Here is a 24949-nt window from a genome sequence, read left to right on the forward strand (position 1 = left end):
ACCTCTGCCTCCCAGGTTCAAGTGATTCTCCTGCCTCGGCCTCCTAAGTAGCTGGGACTATAGTCATGCACCACCATACTCAGTTAATTTCTGTATTTTTAGTAGAGACAGTGTTTTACCATGTTGGCCAGGCTGGTCTCAAACCCCTCACCTCGTGATCCATCTGCCTTGGCCTCCCAAAGTGCTGGGATTACAGGCATGAGTCATTGTGCCTGGCCTCAGGTAGTATCTTTACAGCAGTGTGAGAACAAACTAATACAGTGGAAATGTACATGAAATAACATTGGGAAATGTTGATAAGAACTGAAGCTGAGGTTGGGTGCAGTGGCTCACTCCTGCAATCCCAGCACTTTGGAAGGCTGAGCCAGGTGGACTGCTTGAGCCCAGAAATTTGAGAGCAGCCTGTGCAGCACAGCGAAACCCCAGCTTTACTGAAAAGTATAAAAAATTAGAGGGGTATGCTGGTGTGCACCTGTAGTTCTAGCTTCTCAGGAGGCTGAGGCAGGAGGATCACTTGAGCTCAGAAGGCAGAGGTTGCAGTGGTCTGTGATCACACCACTATACCTCAGAGGCAAACCTATTTTGTCTCGAATATGAGACAGAAGCAAATCCTCTCTCAAAAGAAAGAAAGAAAGAAAGAAGAATGAAAGAAACTGGGTTAGTTACATGGGTTTCAATATACTATACTCTCTACTTTTGTATATTTGGTATTTTCATTAATAAAAATTTAAATTAAAGAAAAAAGGAGAAAGAAAAAAAATATATGGTATATATGAATTCTAAAGCATAAGACTATAAAAATACCCAGGAACCTCTACCCAACCCAATGGTCATTTCTAAAAAATAAAAATAAAAATAAAAGTTTAAAACTACTTAATTGGCTGGGCGCGGTGGCTCAAGCCTGTAATCCCAGCACTTTGGGAGGCCGAGGCGGGTGGATCACGAGGTCAAGAGATCGAGACCATCCTGGTCAACATGGTGAAACCCCATCTCTACTAAAAATACAAAAAGTTAGCTGGGCATGGTGGCACGTGCCTGTAGTCCCAGCTACTCAGGAGGCTGAGGCAGGAGAATTGCCTGAATCCAGGAGGCGGAGGTTGCGGTGAGCTGAGATCGCGCCATTGCACTCCAGCCTGGGTAACAAGAACGAAACTCCGTCTCAAAAACAAAACAAAACAAAACAAAAAAACTACTTAATTATCAGACTCACCTAGACAATTTTTTTTTTAAATAAAAAAAAGCAGCCAGACATGGTGGTTCATGCCTGTAATCCCAGCACTTTGGGAGGCCGAGGCTGGCAGATGACCTGAGGTCAGGTTTTCAAGACCCATCTGGCCAACATGGTGAAACCCCATCTCTACTAAAAATACAAAACATTACCCAGGTGTGGTGGTGCACGCCTGTAATCCCAGTTACTTGGGATTACAATCCTTGGCTGGAGGATTACTTGAACCCAGGAGGCAGAGTTTGCAGTGATCCAAGATCGCACCACTGCACTCCAGCTTGCGCAACAGAGCCAGACGTTGTCTCAAAAAATAAAAAGAGAGAGACAGCATAAATTTCACTGCAACCTCTGCCTTCCAGGCTCAAGCAATTCTTCTGCCTCAGGCTCCCGAATAGCTGATTACAGGCATGCGCCACCATGCCCAGATAATTTTGTATTTTTAGTAAAGAAGGAGTTTCTCCATTTTGGTCAGGCCGGTCTTGAACTCCTGAACTCAGGTGATCTACCCGCCTCAGCCTCCCAAAGTGCTGGAATTATAGGCGTGAACCACCATGCTCGGCCTAGATTTTAGATCCTTATACCCAACCTGCATATCTTATGTTCCAATCATCTGTATTACTTTTTTGTTTTTTGGAGACAGGGTCTCCCTCTGTTCCCCAGGCTGGAGTACAGACATGCAATCGCAGCTCAATATGGCCTTGAATTTTTGAACTCAATCAATTGTCCTGCCACCGCTTCCCAAGGAAGCTGGGATTGCAAGCCTGAGCCACTATGCCAGGACTGTATCACTCTTTAAAGTTTTCCAGGGGAGTTCGGGGCTCAGTCAAGTTTGGGAAACACTGGCTGCACTATCCCTTCTCTGAATAGACGGGGAGGTTGACATTGCCATTATAGCAGTTAGGAGGCTGTCAGGAAGATCTGGATACTGAGGATGGTGGCTTTGGGAGTGGAAAAAGGTTTAGATACACTGGTATACTGCCTCAATTTGCTTATTGGCCCCTGATGGTGGGCCAGCCTATGTAAGGCTCTTAGTATCCTTCCTGGCACAGCTTCACGGCATGTTAACTGCTGCTGCCGCCGTTGTTATCACTGGGGAGATAGCAGGAATCAGAGGCAGGTAGACACAGATTCAAATTTTTTCTCCACCACTTTCTAGCCATGTGACTTTGAGCAAGTTACTTAAACTCTCTGAATGTGCTTCATCATCTGTAAGATGGGGAAGATGATGACAACCATCACAGCAATAGTAACCATATCAGAAGAGTGTTAGGCTGAAAGACAACGTATGTAAAGCACAGTGCTGACACGGTGCCAAGCGCAGAGAAACACTCAGCAAATGGTATTTGGTTGCTGCTGTTAAGCAATTCCCAGAAACAGGCGCCTTAGCTTTTAGAAGTCAAGTAGACATGACCTTGCTAAAGTGTGGGTATGCCGTCACCTGAAGGAGTCAAGAAGCTATCCTTAGCTGTTCTTTCCATTAAAGAATGTGTTTTTCCCAGGCTGGGAGAGGCTGTGCTTCGCACACCTGTGCAGGGATCTGGGGTTGTGGAAGGTCAAGGTACAAAGAGCGTAGAAGTTTGGGGAGCTACCCAGTGCCCTTCCAGGTCCCTTCTGCTGTCACCTCTGTGGCAGGGGCTGCAGAGGTCCAGGCTCTCACAGTTAGCATGTCTCTTTCCAGGGGGAGACAGTGTGGCAACAGCCTGACCCCCTCCCTACCACGTGCTTTGTCTAAACTCCACCACGTGATAATTTGCCCAGATTGTCCTTTTAGAAGGCTTTCATTGCTTGGGGAAGGAGGGAAGTCATAGGTTGGACTGAATCTCTTCCTGTACTCAAGGGACTTTCAGTACTCCCTGGCCTGAGATGGTAGCATGAGAACCAGAGCCAACCCATATCTTGGTCCCGCTGTGTGACTATGGGACAGTCACTTAACCTCTCTCAGCCTCAGCTGTCTTCTCTGTAAAATGGAGTTTGTAATTGGACCTACATCAAGCTTTATGCCAGTTCTTAGCATATGGGACCTGGGATGGAGTTAGCACTTACTTAATAGTAATTCATAGCCAGGTATGGTGGCTCACACCTATATTTCCAGCACTTTGGGAGACTGAGGTGGGCAGATCACTTGAGGCCAGGAGTTTGAGACCAGCCTGGCCAACATGGCAAAACCCTCTCTCTAATAAAAATACCAAAATTAGCCAGGCATGGTGGTGCATGCCTGTGATCCCAGCTACACAGGAGGCTGAGGCAGGAGAATTGCTTGAACCTGGGAGGCAGAGGTTGCATTGAGCCAAGATCACACCATTGCACTCTAGCCTGGGCAACAAGAGCAAAATTCCATCTCAAAAAAAAAGAGAGAGAGAGAGAGAGAGAGAAGCAGATTAGCAGTTACTAGGGCTGAGGGAGCATGACTTCTAATGGGTACAGGGTTTCCTTCTGGGGTGATAAAAATGTTCTGGAACCCCACAGACGTGATGGTTGCACAACATTGTGAATGTACTAAATGCCACGAAATTGTTTATTTAAACTTGGTTAATGATATGTGAATTTCACCTAAACAATATCATATAGACAATTGATATGACAGTTCTAAAGCCCATTATTATTTTATAAGTCAGACCCCGACCTTTGGAATCCAAAGCCCAGGTTTTTCTCACAAACTCACTCTGTGGAGGGAAGTGGTATTGGCGTGGTGGGAAAAAATAAAATCTGTGGCCGGGCGCAGTGGCTCACGTCTCCTGGGTTCAAGCAATTTCCTGCCTCAGCCTCCCGAGTAGCTGGGATTACAGGCACACCATGCCCAGCTAATTTCTGTATTTTTAGTAGAGACAGGATTTCAACATGTCAGGCTGGTCTCGAACTCCTGACCTCAGTTGATTCACCCACCTTGGCTTCCCGAAGCATTGGGATTACAGGCATGAGCCACTGCGCCCAGTCAACATTTTTTTTTTAGAGATGAGGTCTCTCTATATTGCCCGGGCTGCACTTCCTTCTAGTCTCCCGTATCCCAGCGTCTGACTGAACTGACAGCTTTGCTTTCCCCCAACCAGCCCATGAAGTTGGACTTAATACAAAGTGGTAGGTATGAGGGTCAAGATGCTAAGATCTGAAAATTCAGAAACCATCCCTTTGGTTCACAGTTGTTAAGGAAAAATGAGTAACATTTTTTTTCCAGTGCTCCCATGCTGACAAATTGTCAGGGTCATTCCCAAGACAGATAGATTCAAGGCCAGCCCTAGACTCAGCCAAGAGCAAAGCAAACACTCCAGCCTTATCTCAGGACGAGGGTGTGGAGACTGATTATAAACAGGGGAGGACTGGTCATCTCAGTTCTCTTCTCACTTCGACTGCAAGATGAAACTCCTTGTGCTGGCTGTGCTGCTCGCAGGTAGGCAAGTCTCCCCCGCTCTGCCCGCCCCTCTCCCAAGTGAGCTGAGATCTCACTCCTCCGGAATGGGGGCCACAGACCACAGCAGACAGGGCTGGCCAGGCCCGCAGTCTCAATTCGAGGTTCCCAGTGGGGCTTACGAGCTCCTCTATTAGGGTTCCCTCAAGGCTGGCACCTTTTCATCCTGCAAGTCTGAACTCAGACTGCCTGAGCTAAGAAAGCCTGCCTGTATTTTCTTTTTTCCAGGCAGGGTTTTGTAGTTCAGTGGCGGAATCGTAGCTCCCTGCAGCTTCCAACTCACGGGCTCAAGCGATCCTCCTACCTTAGTCAAATAAGTAATTGAACCAATCTCCATTTTACATTTTATTTTATTACTTTATTTTATTTTTGAGACAGGGGCTCTGTCGCCCAGGCTGGAGTACAGTGGTGTGATCTCAGATCACTACAACCTCTGCCTCCTGGGTTCATGATTCTCTTGCCTCAGCCTCTCAAGTAGCTGGGACTTGTAGCTCTCAAGTAGCTGGCATGCGCCACCACACCTGGCTAATGTTTTTGTATTTTTTTGGTAGAGATGGAGTTTCACCATGTTGGCCAGGCTGGGTAACCTCCCTTTTAGATTCGCCTCATCCAGCTCTATTTTTCCCCTTTTTAATGCAGTATCGTTTCCTGACTTACCACATTTATTATTTATTGTTTTTCTCTCCCACTAGGTTATAAGCTCTGTGAGGTTAGAGATTTATTATTATTATATCTGTCTGCTGCTATATCTCTAGCTCCTAGGTCAGAGCTTGGCATGTAGTAAGTGCTTAATAAATAGTCACTGGATAGGCCAGGTGCAGTGGCTCACGCCTGTAATCCTAGCACTTTGGAAGGCTGAGGCGGGTGAATCACCTGAGGTTGGGAGTTCAAGACCAGCCTGACCAACAGGGAGAAACCCCATCTCTACTAAAAATACAAAATTAACCAGGTGTGGTGGTGCATGTCTGTAATCCCAGCTGAGAGAGGCTGAGGCAGGAGAGTCACTTGAATCTGGAAGGTGGAGATTGCGGTGAGCCGGGATCACGCCACTGCCCTCCAGCCTGGGCAATAAAAGGAAAACTCCGTCTCCAAAAAAAAAAAAAAAAAAAAATTAACTGGATAAACAATGCAGATAGTTTTAAACTCTCTGGCCTGGCTTGATGACACATGCCTGTAATCCTCGTCCACTGTGGGAGTCTGAGTCGGAAAGATCCCTTGAGCCTAGGAACCCAGAGACCAACCTAGAATATATGGGAAAATCCTGTATCTACAGACAATACAAAAAATTACTGGGGTGTGGTGGCTGGTGCTTGTAGTCCCAGCTACTTGGGAGGCTGAGGCGGGGGATGGCTTGAACTCCCACCGGGAGGTTGCAGTGAGCCACGATCATACCACTGCACTCCAGCCTGAGTGACAGAGTGAAAGCCAAAAAGAAGAATGTGTGTGTGTGTGTGTGTGTACCTATACATATACACATATAAACTTTATATATAAGTTTTCATTTAAAAGAAAAAAAACCCTCAGCCAGGCATGGTGGGTCACACCTGTAATCCCAGCACTTTGGGAGGCCAAGGCGGGTAGATCCGGAGGTCAAGAGATAAAGACCATCCTGTCCGACTTGGTGAAACCCTGTCTCTACTAAAAATACAAAAATTAGCTGGGTGTGGTGACACACGCCTGTAGTCCCAGCTGCTCCGGAGGCTGAGGCAGGAGAATTGCTTGAACTCGGGGGGTGGAGGTTGCAGCAAGCTGAATTCATGCCACTGCGCTCCAGCCTGGGCGACACAGCCTGGGCGACACAGCGAGACTCCTTTTCAAAAACAAACAAATAACACCTCTACCCACTTTCACTTTGCCAGGGCCAGTGGTCTTCGGAGGAGGCAGCTGGCAGGGATCAGGGAGGCAGTGTGGGGCCTGAGGGACAGGCAGGCAGTGAGTTCCCCGGGTGCTGGCAGACGGATTTGAACTCTGGTCATGTCTTTTTGCAGTGGCCGCCGCCGAGAGCGGCGTCAGCCCTCGGGCCTTGTGGCAGTTCCGCAAAATGATCAAGTGCACGATCCCGGGGAGTGACCCCTTGTTGGAATACAACAACTACGGCTGCTACTGTGGCTTGGGGGGCTCAGGCACCCCTGTGGATGAATTGGACACGTGAGTAATCCACCTGGAGGGAAACTGGAGTGGCTGCTGGGGGCAGGGAGGGCACAAGCCAAGGATCTCACTAGGCATACAAAGGGGACTTGCATATTTGTTAAGGATACATATTTTCACCTCTTGTCTTATAAAGAAACGTGTTCCAAGAGAACCCTGCAGCGAATGCTCCTCGTTAAGAGATCTAAACAACGCCCGACGTACAAAACAGTGGGCGACGCTGCCCTCCAGTGGCCGAATATGGCACCAGTAAACGTCGCAGCGGCAATCCACGTGTCATTTTTCCAGCAGTGGTTAAAGTGTCACTGCACCTTCCGAATACAGGATTTTACTGTATTCTTGCAACCATGTTAAAAATCGCTTTCAGGGGCCGGACGCGGTGGCTCACGCCAGTAATCTCAGCACTTTGGGAGGCTGAGGCGGGGGAATTAGGAGGTCAAGAGATCGAGACCATCCTGGCCAACATGATGAAACTCCGTCTCTACTAAAAATACAAAATAGTTAGCCGGGCGTGGTGGCACTCGCCTGTTGTCCCAGCTACTCGGGAGGCTGAAGCGGAAGAATCGCTTGAGCCCAGGAGTCGGAGGTTGCAGTGAGCCAAGATCCTGCCACTGCACTCCAGCCTAGGCAACAGTGGGAGACCCTGTCTCAAAAAACAAAAAAAAAAACAACACAAAACACAAAACACAAAACAAAACAAAACAAAACAAAAAACAAAAAAAAAAAATTGCCCCCAATAAACATATGATAAAAAGGATTTATATTTTTTCAAGGCATAGGACCATTTCTCCCAGAGCATCTTGGTGAAGTCATCGCCACCTTTCCTGAGAGAGAGCAGGTGAGGGCTGACCTACTGCTCTGCCCTTACTCCTGTTTCAACTGTCCCTCCCACTTTCCAGGTGCTGCCAGACACATGACCACTGCTACGACCAGGCCAAGAAGCTGGACAGCTGTAAATTTCTTCTGGACAACCCGTACACCAATACCTACTCATACTCGTGCTCTGGCTCTGAAGTCACCTGTAGCAGTAGGTTTACCCCTTCCTTGACCTATGAATTCTAGTAGGTTCTCAGTAGGCCAAGGGCAATAACAGTACTAACAGCCATCATTTAGTGGTAATTTTCTCGGTGCTGGACAGTGTCTCCTTTAACCCTCACAACAACACTATGGGATAGGTACAATTATTATCCCCACTTACCAGATAAGAAAACTGAGGCTCAGGCTGGGTGTGGTGGCTCACGCCTGTAATCTCAGCACTTTGAGAGGCTGAGGCAGGCAGATCACCTGAGGTCAGGAGTTCAAGACCAGCCTGATCAACCTGGAGAAACCCTGTCTCTACTAAAATTACAAAATTAGCCGAGCATGGTGGTGCGTGCCTGTAATCCCAGCTATTTGGGAGGCTGAGGCAGGAGAAACATCTGAACCCAGGAGGTGGAGGTTGTGGTGAGCCAAGATCGTGCCACTGCACTCCAGCCTGGGCAACAAGAGCGGAAACTCCATCTCAAAAAAAAAAAAAAGAAAGAAAGAAAGAAAAGGAAAGAAAACTGAGGGGCCGGGCGTGATAGCTCATGCCTGTAATCCCAGCACTTTGGGAGGCAGAGGCGGGTGGATCACTTGAGGTCAGGAGTTTGAAACCAGCCCGTCCAAAATGGCAAAACGCCATCTCATTTAAAAAAAAAAAAGAAAGAAAGAAAACTGAGGCTCAGAGGCTGAGCTATTTGCCCAAGATCACGAAGATTGCAAGTGGTGATGGGTTTTTTGCTGTCGTTGTTGGGTTGGGTTTTTTTGAGATGGAGTCTCACTCTGTCACCCAGGCTGGAGTGCAGTGGCGTGATCATGGCAACCCCCGCCTGCTGGGTTCAGATGTTTCTCCTGCCTCAGCCTCCTGAGTAGCTGAGACTGCAGGCATGAGTCACCACACCCAGCCTTGTTTTGTTTTTGTTTAGAGACAGGGTCTCACTCTGTCACTGCAGCAGGAGAACAGCACTGCAACCATAGCCCACTGCAGCCTGAACCTCCTGAGCTCAAGGGATCCCCTAGTCTCAGCCTCCAGTGTAGCTGGGACTACAGGCCTGCACCACCATGCCTGGCTAATTTTAAATTTGTTTTGTAGAGACTGGGTCTTACTACATTGGCCAGGCTGGTCTTGAACTCCTGGCTTCAAGCAATCTTCCCACCTTGGCCTCCCAAAGTGCTGGGATTACAGGAGTAAGCCGCCATTCCTGGCCACTTATTTATTTATTTTCCATCTTTCCAATAGACTGTAAGATCCACAGGACAGGGATTACTGTCTATTTTCTTCCTTTCTTTTTTGAGTCTCGATCCATCACTGAGGCTGGAGTGCAGTGGTGCAATCTCAGCTCACTGAAACCTCCGCCTCGCAGGTTCAGACAATTCTCCTGCATCAGTCTGCTGACTAGCTGTAATTACAGGAATGAACCACCATGCCTGGCTGATTACTGTCTGTTTTCTTTATTGCTATATCCCCAGATCTAGAGTAGTGCCTGGCAAATAGTAGGTGCTCAATAAATATTTGATAAATACATAGCTTAGATATAAACTTTCCTTTTCTTTTTTAAATACGATCTTGCATTCTGCCTTTTCCCACTTACCACCTAGTCATGACTTTTACATATTGCCTCAAACCTTTATTGTTACCGTTTTTATTTGTTACTATTTTAATCACTGAATAATTTGCTTACACATGCTCCTGTTCCACTTTAGAAAGGCCAAGTTTACAAATCTGATGAAAACCATGAACCCTCTCCCCAGGGAAATACACACACGCATGCGCGCGCGCACACACACGCACGGAATTCTTTTTAATGTTTGCAACTAGGACAAGAAATCTGCATTAGAGGATGTTTGTTTGTATTAATTAAAAATATCTCAGGTCAGACATGGTGGCTCAAGCCTGTAATCCCAACACTTTGGAAGGCTAAGGTGGGTGGATCACGAGGTCAGGAGATCAAGACCATCCATCCTGGCTAACAGGATGAAACCCGTCTCTACTACAAAAAATTAGCCAGGTGTAGTAGCACGTGCCTGTAGTCCCAGCTACTCAGGAGGCTGAGGCAAGAGAATTGCTTGAATCTAGGGGCGGAGGTTGCAGTGAGCTGAGATTACAACACTGCACTCCAGTCTGGGCGATAGAGCAAGACTCCATCTTTAAAAAAGCAAGCAAGGGCCGGGCGCGGTGGCTCACGCCTGTAATCCCAGCACTTTGGGAGGCCGAGGCGGGTGGATCACGAGGTCAAGAGATCGAGACCATCCTGGTCAACATGGTGAAACCCCGTCTCTACTAAAAATACAAAAAATTAGCTGGGCATGGTGGTGCATGCCTGTAATCCCAGCTACTCAGGAAGCTGAGGCAGGAGAATTGCCTGAACCCAGGAGGCGGAGGTTGCGGTGAGCCGAGATCGCGCCATTGCACTCCAGCCTGGGTAACAAGAGCGAAACTCCGTTTCAAAAAAAAAAAAAAAAAAAGCAAGCAAGCAAGCAAACAAACAAACAAACAAAAAACCTTAGCTAGGCACAGTGACTCAAACCTGTAATCACAGTACTTTGGGAAGCCAAGGTGGGCAGGTCACTTGAGGTCAGGAGTTCAAGACCAGCCTGGCAAATATGGTGAAACCCCATCTCTACTAAAAATTAGCCGATGTGGTGATGCACCCTGTAGTCCCAGCTACTCAGGAGGCTGATGCAGGAGAATCGCTTGTACCTGGGAGGTGGAGGTTACAGTGAGCTGAGATCACACCACTGCACTCCAGCCTGGGTGACAGAGGGAGACTCTGTCTCAAAAAATTAATAAAATAAAATAAAATAAAGGATCGGAGAGAAACAAAACTAATAAGATTGTTGACAGCAAGCAGAGATACATAAATTATATATAATAAAGTTCAAATGCATTTTAAATGTAATCTTACTGTTTCTTTTGGTTATAAAAGTAAAGAAGCCAAAAGGAATGCAACTTCAAACTCTACGTAAATATCTATTATGGAAAACAGAAGGCATCTATAATCCTACCACCCAAAGATAACCAGTTAGATACATATTCTTCCAGATTTTGTTTGGCATACACTAGCTTTTTTTATTTGGGAAAGTTTCCATGTGCAGGCATACTTAATTTTTCTAAATGCCTATGTAATATTCCATTTAAGGACATTCCATAATTTTTTTTTTTTTTTGAGACGGAGTTTCGCTCTTGTAACCCAGGCTGGAGTGCAATGGCGCGATCTCAGCTCACCGCAACCTCCGCCTCCTGGGTTCAAGCAATTCTCCTGCCTCAGCCTCCTGAGTAGCTGGGATTACAGGCACGCGCCACCATGCCCAGCTAATTTTTTGTATTTTTAGTAGTGACGGGGTTTCACCATGTTGACCAGCATGGTCTCGATCTGTTGACCTCGTGATCCACCCGCCTCGGCCTCCCAAAGTGCTGGGATTACAGACTTGAGCCACCGCGCCTGGCCCATAATTTTTTAAATATGTGCTTTAAAGCAGAAAAACTAGGCTGGGAGTGGTGGTTCACACCTGTATCCCCACATTTTGGGAGGCCCAAGCAGGCAGATCACTTGAGGTCTGGAGTTCGAGACCAGCCTGGCCAAGATAGTGAAACCCCTTCTCTACTAAAAATACAAATATAGCCGGGCACGGTGGCTCAAGCCTGTAATCCCAGCACTTTGGGAGGCTGAGGCGGGTGGATCACGAGGTCAAGAGATCGAGACCATCCTGGTCAACATGGTGAAACCCCGTCTCTACTAAAAATACAAAAAAATTAGCTGGGCACGGTGGCACATGCCTGTAATCCCAGCTACACAGGAGGCTGAGGCAGGAGAATTGCCTGAACCCAAGAGGCGGAGGTTGCGGTGAGCCGAGATCACACCATTGCACTCCAGCCTGGGCAACAAGAGCGAAACTCCATCTCAAAAAAAAAAAAAAAAAAAAAAAATACAAATATTAGCCAGGTGTGGTGGCAGGCACCTGTAGTCCCAGCTACTCAGGAGGCTGAGGCAGAAGTATCGCTTGAACCCAGAAGGCGGAAGTTGCAGTAAGCTGAGATCACCCCACCATACTCCAGCCTAGGCAACAAGAACGAAACTCCGTCTCAAACACACACACACACACAACACACACACAAGATGCCCAGATAAATCTGACTTTCAGATAAACAATGGCTAATTTTTTCGGTCTATGTCCCAAATATTGCATTCATTGTTTATCTGAAAGTCAAATTTAACTGGGCATCCTCATGTATTTTATTCACCTAATCTGTCAACCCTAAATGTACATCAGTGGAATGGCTGCCAGCTTATTCCAATCAATTCTTCTTGCCCCTGGATTATACAAAGCAGGGTCCACCTTGGCTCAGTCCTCTCCTCTTGTCCCTCTCCAGGCAAAAACAAAGAGTGCGAGGCCTTCATTTGCAACTGCGACCGCAATGCTGCCATCTGCTTTTCAAAAGCTCCATATAACAAGGAACACAAGAACCTGGACACCAAGAAGTATTGTAAGACTTGACTCTCACCTCTGAAAAGCATCGCCGCTAGCTGCTCATCTCACACTGTGTCCTCCAATAAAGCACCTTGTTGAAAGACCTCATGTTTGGAGATCGCTTTTTTTTATTCCCTGTCTATAAACTAGGTCTCTGCCTAGTCCTTTGCTTACTTTTATTTTTTTGAGACAAGATCACACTCTGTCACCCAGGCTGGAGTGCAGTGATGCAATCTCATTTCACTGCAACCTCCACCTCCCGGGCTCAAGCAATCCTCCCACCTCAGCTTCCTGAGTAGCTGGAACCACAAATGTGTACCACCATGCCTGGCTGGTTTTTGCATTTTTTTTTTTTTTTTTTTTTTTTTGAGACGGAGTTTCGCTCTTGTTACCCAGGCTGGAGTGCAATGGCCCGATCTCGGCTCACTGCAACCTCCGCCTCCTGGGTTCAGAGAATTCTCCTGCCTCAGCCTCCCGAGTAGCTGGGATTACAGGCACGCGCCACCATGCCCAGCTAATTTTTTTTTTGCATTTTTAGTAGTGATGGGGTTTCACCATGTTGACAAGGATGGTCTCGTTCTCTTGACCTCGTGATCCACCCGCCTCGGCCTCCCAAAGTGCTGGGATTACAGGCGTGAGCCACAGCGCCCGGCTGCATTTTTTGTAGAGACAACATTTCACCGTGTTGCCCAAGCTGGTCTCAAACTCCTGAGCTCAAGCATTCAGGCCACCTCTGCCTCATAAAATGCTGGGATTACAGGAGTGAGCCACCACACCTGGCTACTCTGCCTAGTCTTTTGTGAACATGCTTTCATCCAGCCTTGGAAGCTAAGCTGAATTAGAAGGACACTTCCAGGAACCAAGCAAGCACCTTGAAATCAGAATAATGATGAACAATCACCATTTACTGACTATTTATCCTGTACGAGGACTGTGTCCATAGATCGACTTGACAGCCCTATGAGGTATTGGCACTGATAGCAAATCTTCTTTTCCTAAGCTGAGGTTCAATAGGAGTGGTCACTTTTCTGATGCTGTCATCCAGCAAGAAGCAGAGAAGAAATTTGAACCGGGCAAGTCTGACAACAAACCACTACCCTTCCCTGCCTGAAGTGGTAGGCTTTAGTTTGAGCCAGATCTTGCTCCTGTCTCATGATTCTGCCTCCATTTTCAACTGTATTAAACCATTTTTCTACAATGATTTTCTTTTCTAAACCCATAAAAGACTTCACCACACTCTACGAGCTAATTTTGATATCGTAGTCATGAAATATAATAAACATTAACAAGCTGGGCATGGTGGCGTGTGCCCATAGTCCCAGTTACTCGGGAGGTTGAGACAGATGAATCACTTGAACCTGGGTGTCGGAGGTTGCAGTGAGCCGAGATCGTACCACTGCATTGCAGCCTGGGTGACAGAGCAAGACTCCATCTCAAAAAGAAAAGAAAAGTTGAGAAAAGACCATAGGAACTATGAAAAAGTACCACTGAGCAGTTTCGGACCACTGGCGATGGACGGAACAGCCACCACTTCTGGGTATGTGGTGGGCAGTAAAAGACCTTCTTCCATTTGAAGAGGGGAGTGTATGAGGACTTATCTTTTGGCATAATTTCTCCCTCATCTTATTCATCCATTCAATGATTATTTGAACACTTACTCTGGGCCAGGCACCATACAAAATGTTGATGATATAATGTATTTGGGTCTGGCCACAAGACAATAATTTAATGTTAGTATCTGTCTACAATTCAGTCTTCTCTGAGACTTTTGTTCCTACTCCTCAAACTGGCATCCTTATATGTGATATGCTGTATGCTCCAGAGGTGTCATTTCTTTTGCACAATTATCTTGTCTTCCAAGTTCTATAGTTGTAGGTACTGTTATATCCACAACTTACAGATGAGGAAACTGGCTTAAAGGTGCAAGGGATTGCCAAAAGTCACTCATTCCTGGGTGGCATAGCTGACCTTGGAACCCAAATCTAGATAATTCAGAGGAGATGTGCTATCAGATTATGAACTTGTTGAAGGCAGAGTGAGGTGTCTTAGCCACTTTTGTTTCTCTACCTGCCTGTAGGAGACACTCAATAAATTATTGCTGAATGCTAAATGAAGTGTTAGTCACATCAGTGCTCAGGGTCTTTTTGATTCTTTGGCAGGTAAGATGGGTCTGTTCTCAAATTCAAATTCAACAAGCATAGACTGAAGAACCCTTTTTTTGCATACTGTGCTATGAAGAATTTCAAGGGATGCAAAATCAAATTAGACCTGGCCTTATTCTTCAACGAACTGTGAAGGCCATAAAAAAGTATTTCTTTGGCAGAAAGAAATTGGAAGTCCCTGTTGGATCGAAGAAAAGTGGGCTTTTAGGAGAATGGTTCTTACTTCTTTCTTTCTTTCTTTTTTTTTTTTTTTTTTTTTTTTTTTTAGGTAACAGAATAAACAAGAGAGAGAACAGTCACAGGGCTACTGAAGGCTCTAAAGATATCCTCTGATGTAAAAATCTATCTCTTGGACTAGGCGTGGTGGCTCAGGCCTGTAAATCCCAGCACTCTGAGAAATCGAGACAGCTTACTTGAGTCCAGCCTGGGAAACCAGTGAAACCCTCTCTGTAAAAAAATTAGCAAGGTGGTGTGTGGCTGTAGTCCCAGCTACTCAGGAGGCTGAGATGGGAGTATTACCTGAGCCCAGAAGGTTGAGGCTGCAGTAAGACTGCACTTCAGCCTGGGTGATAAAATGAGACTGTCTCAAAGAAAGAAAGAGAGAGAGAGAGAAAGAAAGAAGGAAAGAAATAAAAAGAAAGGAAAGAAGGAAGGAAGGAAAGAGAGAGAGGAAGGAAGGAAGGGAGGGAGGGAGGAAGGGAGACAAAGAAAAAGAAAAAAGCAAACAAGCCAGGCACGGTGGCTTACGCCTGTAATCCCAACACTTTGGGAGGCCAAGGTGGGCGGATCACCTGAGGTCAGGAATTGGAGACCAGCCTGACTAAAATGGAGAAAACCTGTTTCTACTAAAAAGACAAAATTAGCCGGGCGCGGTGGCTCAAGCCTGTAATCCCAGCACTTTGGGAGGCCGAGGCGGGTGGATCACGAGGTCGAGAGATCGAGACCAACCTGGTCAACATGGTGAAACCCCGTCTCTACTAAAAATACAAAAAATTAGCTGGGCATGGTGGCGCGTGCCTATAATCCCAGCTACTCAGGCGGCTGAGGCAGGAGAATTGCCTGAACCCAGGAGGCGGAGGTTGCGGTGAGCCGAGATCGCGCCATTGCACTCCAGCCTGGGTAACAAGAGCGAAACTCCGTCTCAAAAAAAAAAAAAAAAAAAAATTAGCGGGGCGTGGTGGCGCATGCCTGTAATCCCAGCTACTCGGGAGGCTGAGGCAGGAGAATCGCTTGAACCCGGGAGGCGGAGGTTGCAGTGAGCCGAGATCGCACCATTGCACTCTAGCCTGGGCAACAAGAGCTAAACTCCGTCTCAAGAAAATAATAATAATAATAATAAAGCAAACAAACAAACAAAAACAAAATAACCTCTTTTTCATTATCAAGGCTTGTGAGAGACAGAATAAATTCTCTTAACAATCTTTAAATGAGCATTTGTATGAAAGTACTATACGGGAAATCAGTTGAACGGCTAGAATGAAGAAACAAGGAAATAAGCTGGACAGAGTAATTTGATGGAGAGATTACAAATTCTAGCAACCACGGTATCTTCACAGTGTCTATTGCATCACATATGTTCATTAAATAATAGTTCAGCGAAGGCACAGTGTGACATAACGGTTCGCCGAAGCCAAGAAGAAAAAGCCACGTGGCTGTATTTACCTTTTCATGTCACGTGATGCTGCCTGCCCGACCGGGTCAAACTAGTCCACCGCCCCCCACCCCTGGCCCGAGGATTTGATTGTAATTGGTTTTCTTATGGGCACGTGGCTCTCGATCTCCCTTTTCTATTGGTGAATAGCGGCCCAGCCCCCCCCCCGGTCTCCTTCTGCTCGGCCAGCCCGTCTCAAGCTCCGCCCTTCTCGCGCTGGCTCGGGAAACGCAGGTCTGCGCAGGCGCGGTGGCTGGTAAATGAGCGCCCCAGGCAGCGTCTGCTTGAGGTTGTGGCGGCCGCGGCTTCCTGGGGTCCTGGCGGCGCTCTTCTCCTGAGCCGGAATCCAGAAGGAAGGACAGAGTGAGCGCTAGAGTGTGAAAAGAGGGCGAACCCCTGTGGATGTGACTCTCGAGGTCACTTTTCCCAGTCCCCCCAGCTTCCCCCATGCCGGTTGTCTGTGGGCATCGCCTTTGCTTTTATCCCGCGGACGGTGGGGTGCAGGGAACGAAGGGCAGCGGAGGAGAGATGTCCAAGCAGCGAGGCGAGGGGATGTTGGGCGAGCTACAGGCCCCTGAGGCGCCCCAAATCTACACTTAAATTTTCACCCAAACGTTGAAGGGGTAAAAACCCGAAGAGATTTGCCGGTCTAACGTGCGTGCCTTTGCATGGGTTGCTTCCTCCCTTTTCCTAACTGGCGAAGGCATGTTTGTCTTTCAGAACCCAGCCTGGGTCACTTCTGGAAGTTTCCTGAGCTTTGTCCTTCCCCAGGTACAGCTGCTGGTACCCCAGCGGGTTTCTACAGCAGAAAGTCCAAGAGCGAGCTTAGAACTGGACAGACTGGTCTTCACTCCTGGCCTAGTCACGCTCTTGGTAACCTTGGGCAGGTTACCCAAGGTCTCCAAGCTTCAGTCTTCACCTTCAAAAGGAAATAATAGTGCTCATAGATATCATAGGGTTGTGGGAATTAAGTGTGCAACTATGTCGTGTAAATGCTTCCCAAGTGCTTGTTGTATAGTAAATGTTCAATAAATCTTACTTTCCTAAGGGGAAGGAGAGGAAAGGATACACACCTTAATTTTTCTTGAGAAAGTCCTTATTGGGCGGACGCAAAGATGGCTGCAGCGTGTCGGAGCGTCCAGGGCCTGGTGGCGGTAATAACCGGAGGAGCCTCGGGTCTGGGCCTGGCCACCGCGGAGCGACTAGTGGGGCAGGGAGCCTCTGCTGTGCTTCTGGACCTGCCCAACTCAGGTGGGGAGGCCCAGGCCAAGAAGTTAGGAAACAGCTGCGTTTTCGCCCCAGCCGATGTGACTTCTGAGAAGGATGTGCAAACAGCTCTGGCTCTAGCAAAAGAAAAGTTTGGGCCGGGCGCGGTGGCTCAAGCCTGTAATCCCAGCACTTTGGGAGGCCGAGGCGGGTGGATCACGAGGTCGAGAGATCGAGACCATCCTGGTCAACATGGTGAAACCCCGTCTCTACTAAAAATACAAAAAATTAGCTGGGCATGGTGGCACGTGCCTGTAATTCCAGCTACTCAGGAGGCTGAGGCAGGAGAATTGCCTGAACCCAGGAGGCGGAGGTTGCGGTGAGCCGAGATCGCGCCATTGCACTCCAGCCTGGGTAACAAGAGCAAAAACTCCGTCTCAAGAAAAGTTTGGCCGTGTGGATGTAGCTGTCAACTGTGCAGGCATCGCAGTGGCTATCAAGACATACAACTTAAAGAAAAGCCAGGCCCATACCTTGGAAGACTTCCAGCGAGTTCTTAATGTGAATCTCATGGGCACCTTCAATGTGATCCGCCTGGTGGCTGGTGAGATGGGCCAGAATGAACCAGACCAGGGAGGCCAACGTGGGGTCATCATTAACACTGCCAGTGTGGCTGCCTTCGAGGGTCAGGTTGGACAAGCTGCATACTCTGCTTCTAAGGGGGGAATAGTGGGCATGACACTGCCCATTGCTCGGGATTTGGCTCCCATAGGTATCCGGGTGATGACCATTGCTCCAGGTCTGTTTGGCACCCCACTGCTGATCACCCTCCCAGAGAAGGTACGAAACTTCTTGGCCAGCCAAGTACCCTTTCCTAACCGACTGGGTGACCCTGCTGAGTATGCTCATCTGGTACAGGCCATCATCGAGAACCCATTCCTCAATGGAGAGGTCATCCGGCTGGATGGGGCCATTCGTATGCAGCCTTGAAGGGAGAAGGCAGAGAGAACACACACTCCTCTGCCCTTCCTTCCCCTGGGGTGCTACTCAGTAGCCATTTTGTAACTGCCCATCAGTCGCCCTCTGTGCCTAATAAAGTCTCTTTTTCTCCTTTTTCTTTTTTTCTTTCTTTTTTTTTTTTTTTAGATAAGAAGAGAGAATGGGGAGGAAAGGTGGGACAGAAGGAAAGGAGATTAGATTTTTTTATATATAATAGGAAAAAGAATAAAGAAGAGGAAGAAAGAGAAAGAGGAAGAGAGAGAGAGGATGGGGGTATTGCTTTATTGCCCGGGCTAGAATGCAGTCTAAATATGGGTATGCCTATAATTGTCCTTAATAATGGGGACATGAAAGAAAATGAGGGAAGAGAATAACAAACAAGGAGCCAACCAAGATTTCGTTTAAACTTCTAAGTTGATATGATGTGGTACTGATAAGAGTGTATATTTTGTGTATTTAAAGTGGAGAGTTCTATAAATGTTAATTACGTTTACTTGTTCCAGATCTGAGTTCAAGTCCTGGATATCTTTGTTTTCTGTCTCATTGATCTGTCTAATATTAATGTTGAAGTCTCCCACTATTATTGTGTGGGAGTCTAAGTCTCTTTATAAGTCTTGAATGTCTGGGTATTCCTGTATTGGGTGCATATATATTTAGGATCTTTAGCTCTTCTTGTTGTTGCATTGATCCTTTTATCATTATATAATGTCCTTCTTTGCTTCTTTTGATCTTTGTTGCTTTAACGACTATTTTATCAGAGGCAAAAATTGTAACTTCTGCTTTTTATTTATACATTTTAGCTCTCTGGTTGGTAAATCTTTCTCCATCCCTTGTTTTGAGTCTTTGTGTATCCTTGAATATGAGATGGGTCTGGATGCAGCATACTGATGGGTTTTAGTTTTTTATTCAAATTGCCTGTCTGTCTTTGGATTGGGGGATTTAGTCAATTTAAATTTAGAATTAATAATGATATATGTGAGTTTAATACTGCCATTTAATATTAACTGGCTATTTTGCCCATTAGTTGATGTAAATTCTTCATTATATTCATGCTCTTTTTGGTATTTTTTAGAAAGGCTGATACCGTTTGTTCCTTTCTATGTGTAGTGGTTCTTTCAGAAGCTCTTGTAAAGCAGGCCTGGTGGTGATGAATTCTCTGAGTGCTTGCTTGTTCACAAAAAACTTTATTTTTCCTTCACTTATGAAGCTTAGTTTGGCTGGATGTGAAATTCTTGGTTGAAAGTTCTTTTCTTTAAGGATGTTGAATATTGGTCCCCACTCTCTTCTGGCTTGTAGGGTTTCTGCTGAGAGATCTGCTGTAAGTCTGATAGGCTTCCCTTTGTGGGCAACCTGACCTTTCTCTCTGGCTGCCCTTAGTATTTTCTCCTTCATTTCAACCCTGGTGAATCTGACGATTATGTGCCTTGGAGTTGCTCTTCTTGAGGAATATCTTTGTGGTGTTCTCTGTATTACCTGGAGTTGTATATTATCCTGCCTTACTAGGTTGGGAAAATTTTCCTGAATAATGTCCTGAAGCATATTTTCCAGCTTGGATTCATTCTCTTCGTCACATTCAGGTACACCTATCAAGCGTAGATTAGGTCTTTTCACATAGTCCCATATTTCTTGGAGACTTTGTTCATTCCTTTTTATCCTTTTTTCTCTAATCTTGTCTTCTTGTTTTATTTCATTGAGTTGGTCTTCGACCTCTGATATCCTTTCTTCTGCTTGATCAATTCGGCTGTTAAAACTCGTGCATACTTCACGTAGTTCTCGTATTGTGTTTTTCAGCTCCATCAATTCACTTATATTCCTCTCTAAATTGTGTATTCTTGTTAACATTTCGTCAAACCTTTTTTCAAAGTGCTTAGTTTATTTAGATTGTGTTATAACAAGTTCTTTTAATTCACAGAAATTTCTCATTATCCACATTTTGAAGCCTGCTTCTGTAATTGGAACACACTCGTTCTCCATCAAGCCTTGTTCCGTTGCTGATGAGGAACTGTGATCCCCCGCTGAGGGAGAGGCGTTCTGATCTTGGGTATTCTCAGCCCTTTTTGGCTGTTTTCTTCCCTTCGTTGTAGATGTATCCATCTGTGGTCTTTATAATTACCGTCTTTGTAATTGGGTTTCTGAGTGGACGTCCAACTTATTGATTCTCAGCGCCAAAATCTGAGCAACCCACTGCGCCGACTAAATCAGCGGCGTTAAGATTGATGGTGCTTTTCTGACTCTGCACCAAGAACCGATGCTCCGAGGCGCTGGCAAAACCGCCTCGCCGGCCACAAGAGTCGCGCTGGCGACCCGTGGGGCTCCTCCGCTGGGAATCGCCTGGTGTGTGAGCAACAAGAATTCATGTGAAGGTGTGGCGTCCTCTCATTCTTTGTGCTTTCACTGGGAGCTACAATCCCGAGCTGCTAGTGATCAGCCATCTTGGATCAAAAGTCTCTTTTTCTCATACACACACCAAAAAAAGTATTACATTAAGCAAACCTTGATTTGTAATATTTTCCATTTTTTTAACCTATTATTATTATTTGAGATGGAGTTTTGCTCTTGTTGCCCAGGCTAGAGTGTAATGGCAAGATCTCGGCACACTGCAACCTCTGCCTCCCAGGTTCCAGCAATTCTCCTGCCTCAGCCTCCCAAATAGCTGGGTTTACAGGCGCCTGTCACCATGCCTGGCTAATTTTGTATTTTTAGTAGAGATGGGGTTTCACCGTGTTGGTCAGACTGGCTGGGTTCGAACTCCTGAACTCGGGTGATCCACCTGCCTCGGCCTCCCAAAGTGCTGGGATTACAGGCATCAGCCACTGCACATGGCCTATTATTATTATTATTACTTTGAGTTGGAGTCTTGCTCTATTGCCCCAGCCAGAGTGCAATGGCACAATCTCAGCTCACTGCAGCCTCTGCCTCCCAGGTTCAAGCAATTCTTGTGCCTCAGCCTCCTGTGTAGCTGGGACTACAAGTGTGCACCACCACACCTGGCTAATTTTTGTATTTTTAGTGGAGGCAGAGTTTCACCATGTTGGCAAGGCAGGTGTCAAACTCGTGGCCTCAAGTAATCCACTCACCTTGGCGTCCCAAAGTGCTGGGATTACAGGCATGAACCACTTGTCTGGCTACCTAAGAGTTTTAATTTCATGCTATATTCCTTTTCTAATAAATTGGGGGGGGAGGGGAGGAGAAACCTAGGCCAGGTGTGGCTCACACCTGTAATCCCAGCACTTTGAGAGGCCAAGACAGGCGGATTGCTTGAGGTCAGGAGTTCAAGACCAGTCTGACCAACATAGTGAAGCCCTGTCCCTACTAAAAATACAAAAAATAGCCAGGTGTGGTGGCACGTGCCTGTAATTCCAGCTACTTGGGAGGCTGAGGCAGGAGAATTACTTCAACCCGGGTGGGGTGGAGGTTGCAGGGAATAGAGATCATGCCATTGAACTCCAGCCTGGGTGACAGAGTGAGACTGTCGCCCAGGCTAGAGTGCAGTGGCACCATGGCGGCTCACTGCAGCCTCCTGCCTCCCAGGTTCCAGCGATTCTTCTGCCTCAGCCTCCCAAGTAGCTGAGATTACAGGCACACACCACCACTCCTGGCTAATTATTTTTGGATTTGCAGTAAAGATGGTGTTTCACCATATTGGCCAGGCTGGTCTCGAACTCCTGACCTCAGGTGATCTGCAAGCATTGGCCTCCCAAAATTCTGGGATTATAGGCGTGAGCCACCATGCCCGCCTCTTAGATTAGTTTAATTTCTGTCTTCATGAAGTGGAATTTAGCTGTTCTGTGACATAAGTAAAAAATCTGTATCTCAAAGCAGGGTATTGAATCTCAGCAAGGATAATATATTTTGAATTAATTATTATATCTGGGCTTGTTGTGTGTGTTGGATGAGTCAGGGTGACCAACTCATCCTGGCTTTAACACAAAGTCCTGCATCTTGTGAAACCCCCTCAGTACTGGGCAATCTGTGACAGATGGTCACACTACCTAGGAGTGTTGGATTTCCTATTGGTCCTTCCTTTGATCCACTCAGAAAAGCTTCAGGATAGTTCACTTTTGCAAAAGTTCACCTTTATGTATGCCCAAGCATCTCTTGGGAGGTACTGTCATTAAGTGAGTTAATGTATTGTTAAGTGCTTTGCACAGTGTTTGGATTATGGTATGTGCTCAATAAATGCTTGGTTTTTTGTTGTTGGTGGTGGTGGTGGTGGCAGTTTTTTGAGACAGACTTTTTCACTCTTGTTGCCCAGGCTGGAGTGCAATTGCACGATCTCGGCTCACCTCAACCTCTGCCTCCCGGGTTCAAGCAATTCTCCTGCCTCAGCCTCCTGAGTAGCTGGGATTACAGGCGCCTGCCACCATACCTGGATAATTTTTTGTATTTTTGGTGGAGACAGTATTTTGCCGTGTTGGCCAGGCTGGTCTCAAACTCTTGACCTCAGGTGATCCACCCACCCCGGGCTCCCAAAGTACTGGGATTACAGGCATGAGCCACCACACCAAGCTAATAAATGCTTGCATTTGAGAGATGAGAAAAGGATATCTGTTTATGAGAGCACGAAGAGGAAGAATATGAGTTAGTGGGGAGGAAGTTTCCAGTCTTATGTACCTGTTTACCTATATGAATTCCACTTAACAAAACCATGACAGCAGAGCGGAACTGCCAAAGCAGCAGAAGCAACTGAGTGGGGACGTGACCCAAAGTCATGCCCAAGGCTGGTCTTGTGCAGTTGGGACCACAGAACCAGACCAGTGGCAAACTGATAGCACCCCCTAGTTTCTTACTCTAACCAAGGGCACATACAGGTGGGTTAGGGGCTGCCATGTTGATAGAAAGCAACAGACTTAAAGCAAAGAGACAGACATGAGGAGTGGCAGCTTCAGGAAATACCAGGTTCCTCTTGGGATGCATTTTTTGGTGGAGAGAATTCCACCTCAGGAGGAAATATGAACAAAGCAAACATTCCAGAGGCTCTCCAGCCTTGATTTCGTCATTCGTGCCAGTTCTGAGGTGCTGAACGAGCCTGCCTTCCCTCCCTGGCTGCCTAATCTGCTCTCCGTTGGGCACTAAATTTTTTTCTTTTTTTAAGTGCAGAAATCCTGGGTAAGGCCACTCCATTGTAACCATTCCTGATCTCCTTGGCCAGGTGTACTACGGGTTTTTATTTCAACTTTAGGCTGGACCACCTTTGCAGTGGTCCATAATCTGTAATCTGATCATAATCTGCAGACAAATTAGATTGCTAAAAAAATAAAAAATAAATACTCCACACACAGTGGCTCATGCCTGCAATCCCAGCACTTTGGGAGGCCAAGGCAGGCAGATCACCTGAGGTTAGGAGTTCAAGGCCAGCCTGACCAATATAGTGAAACCTCATCTCTACTAAAAATACAAAAATTAGTTGGATATAATGGTGCACGCCTGTAATCCCAGCTATTTAGGAGGCTGAGGCAGGAGAATTGCTTGAACCTGGGAGGCAGAGGTTGCATTGAGCCAAGATGAAGCCATTGCACTCCAGCCTGGGTAACAGAGTGAGACTCTATCTCAAAAAAAAAAAAAAAAAAAAAAAAAAAAACTGGAAGGAACGTCTACTTGGATTCTTGTCCTGGCTCTGACATTATATAGTGTGGCCTTAGGTAAATCTGGATTTTAGTTTCCAATAAATGACATGAGGCTAGGCACAGTGACTCACGCCTGTAATCCCAGCATTTTGGGAGGCCGAGGCAGGTGGATCACCTGCGGTCAGGAGTTCAAGCAGACTGATCAATATGGTGAAACCCCATCTCTACTAAAAATACAAAAATTAGCCGGTCATGGTAGTGTGCTCCTGCAGTCCCAGCACCTTGGGAGCCTGAGGCAGGAGAATTGCTTGAACTTGGGAGGTGGAGGTTGCAGTGAGCCAACATCACACCACTGCACTCCAGCCTGGGCGACAGAGCAACGCTCTATCTCAAAAAAAAAAAAAGAAAAGAAAAATGAAAAAAAGAAAAAAGTAGGATAGACTAAATTTTCTCTGATTCTGTCATTCTGTGTGATATGTGTGATACTCTGACATTTTTTATTAGAGAATGGGGTGGGAGGGGTGGCGGTGGGGAAACAGTATATTCTCTTCCAGCCACTTGAGGACAAGAAGTTGTATCTTTGTATCCTTACTACCTTTTTTTTTTTTTTTTTTTTTTTTGAGACGAAGTTTCGATCTTGTTACCCAGGCTGGAGTGCAATGGCATGATCTCGGCTCACCGCAACCTCTGCCTCCTGGGTTCAAGCAATTCTCCTGCCTCAGCCTCCTGAGTAGCTGGGATTACAGGCATGCACCACCATGCCCAGCTAATTTTTTGTATTTTTAGTAGAGATGGGGTTTCACCATGTTGACCAGGATGGTCTCGGTCTCTTGACCTCATGATCCACCCGCCTCGGCCTCCCAAAGTGCTGGGATTACAGGCTTGAGCCACCGCGCCCGGCGTATCCTTACTACCTTAATACTACTACTGTGTCTGTCAATACCTTGATGAAGCTGGGCACTGTGGCAAGTACCTGTGATCCCACCACTTTGGGAGGCCGAGCCAGGTGGATTACTTGAGCCTAGAACTTCAAGACCAGCCTGAATAACAGAGTAGGACCCTGACTCTACAAAAAAATTTTAGTCCCAGCATGGTGGC

At 46.6% G+C, this 24949-nt stretch overlaps 2 protein-coding genes across 2 annotated transcripts; both read left to right on the plus strand.

Annotated features, from left to right (window-relative positions):
* Positions 1-4529: 4529 nt before the first annotated feature.
* On the plus strand, positions 4530-12369 carry PLA2G1B (phospholipase A2 group IB). Its single transcript, XM_039471609.2, has 4 exons — positions 4530-4610; positions 6617-6776; positions 7676-7803; positions 12169-12369. Exons 1-4 carry the CDS (start codon positions 4577-4579, stop codon positions 12291-12293), a joined length of 447 nt encoding a protein of 148 aa, XP_039327543.1. The 5' UTR covers positions 4530-4576; the 3' UTR covers positions 12294-12369.
* Positions 12370-16305: 3936 nt separating this feature from the next.
* On the plus strand, positions 16306-18398 carry LOC120364910 (3-hydroxyacyl-CoA dehydrogenase type-2). The gene is made up of 2 exons (XM_074402157.1): positions 16306-17452; positions 17733-18398. The coding sequence occupies exons 1-2, from the start codon at positions 17195-17197 to the stop codon at positions 18273-18275; spliced, it is 801 nt and encodes a 266-aa protein (XP_074258258.1). The 5' UTR covers positions 16306-17194; the 3' UTR covers positions 18276-18398.
* Positions 18399-24949: the final 6551 nt, after the last annotated feature.

This window comes from Saimiri boliviensis, chromosome 7 (genome assembly GCF_048565385.1).
Source record: "Saimiri boliviensis isolate mSaiBol1 chromosome 7, mSaiBol1.pri, whole genome shotgun sequence".
In the NCBI taxonomy this organism is placed as follows: Eukaryota; Metazoa; Chordata; class Mammalia; order Primates; family Cebidae; genus Saimiri; species Saimiri boliviensis.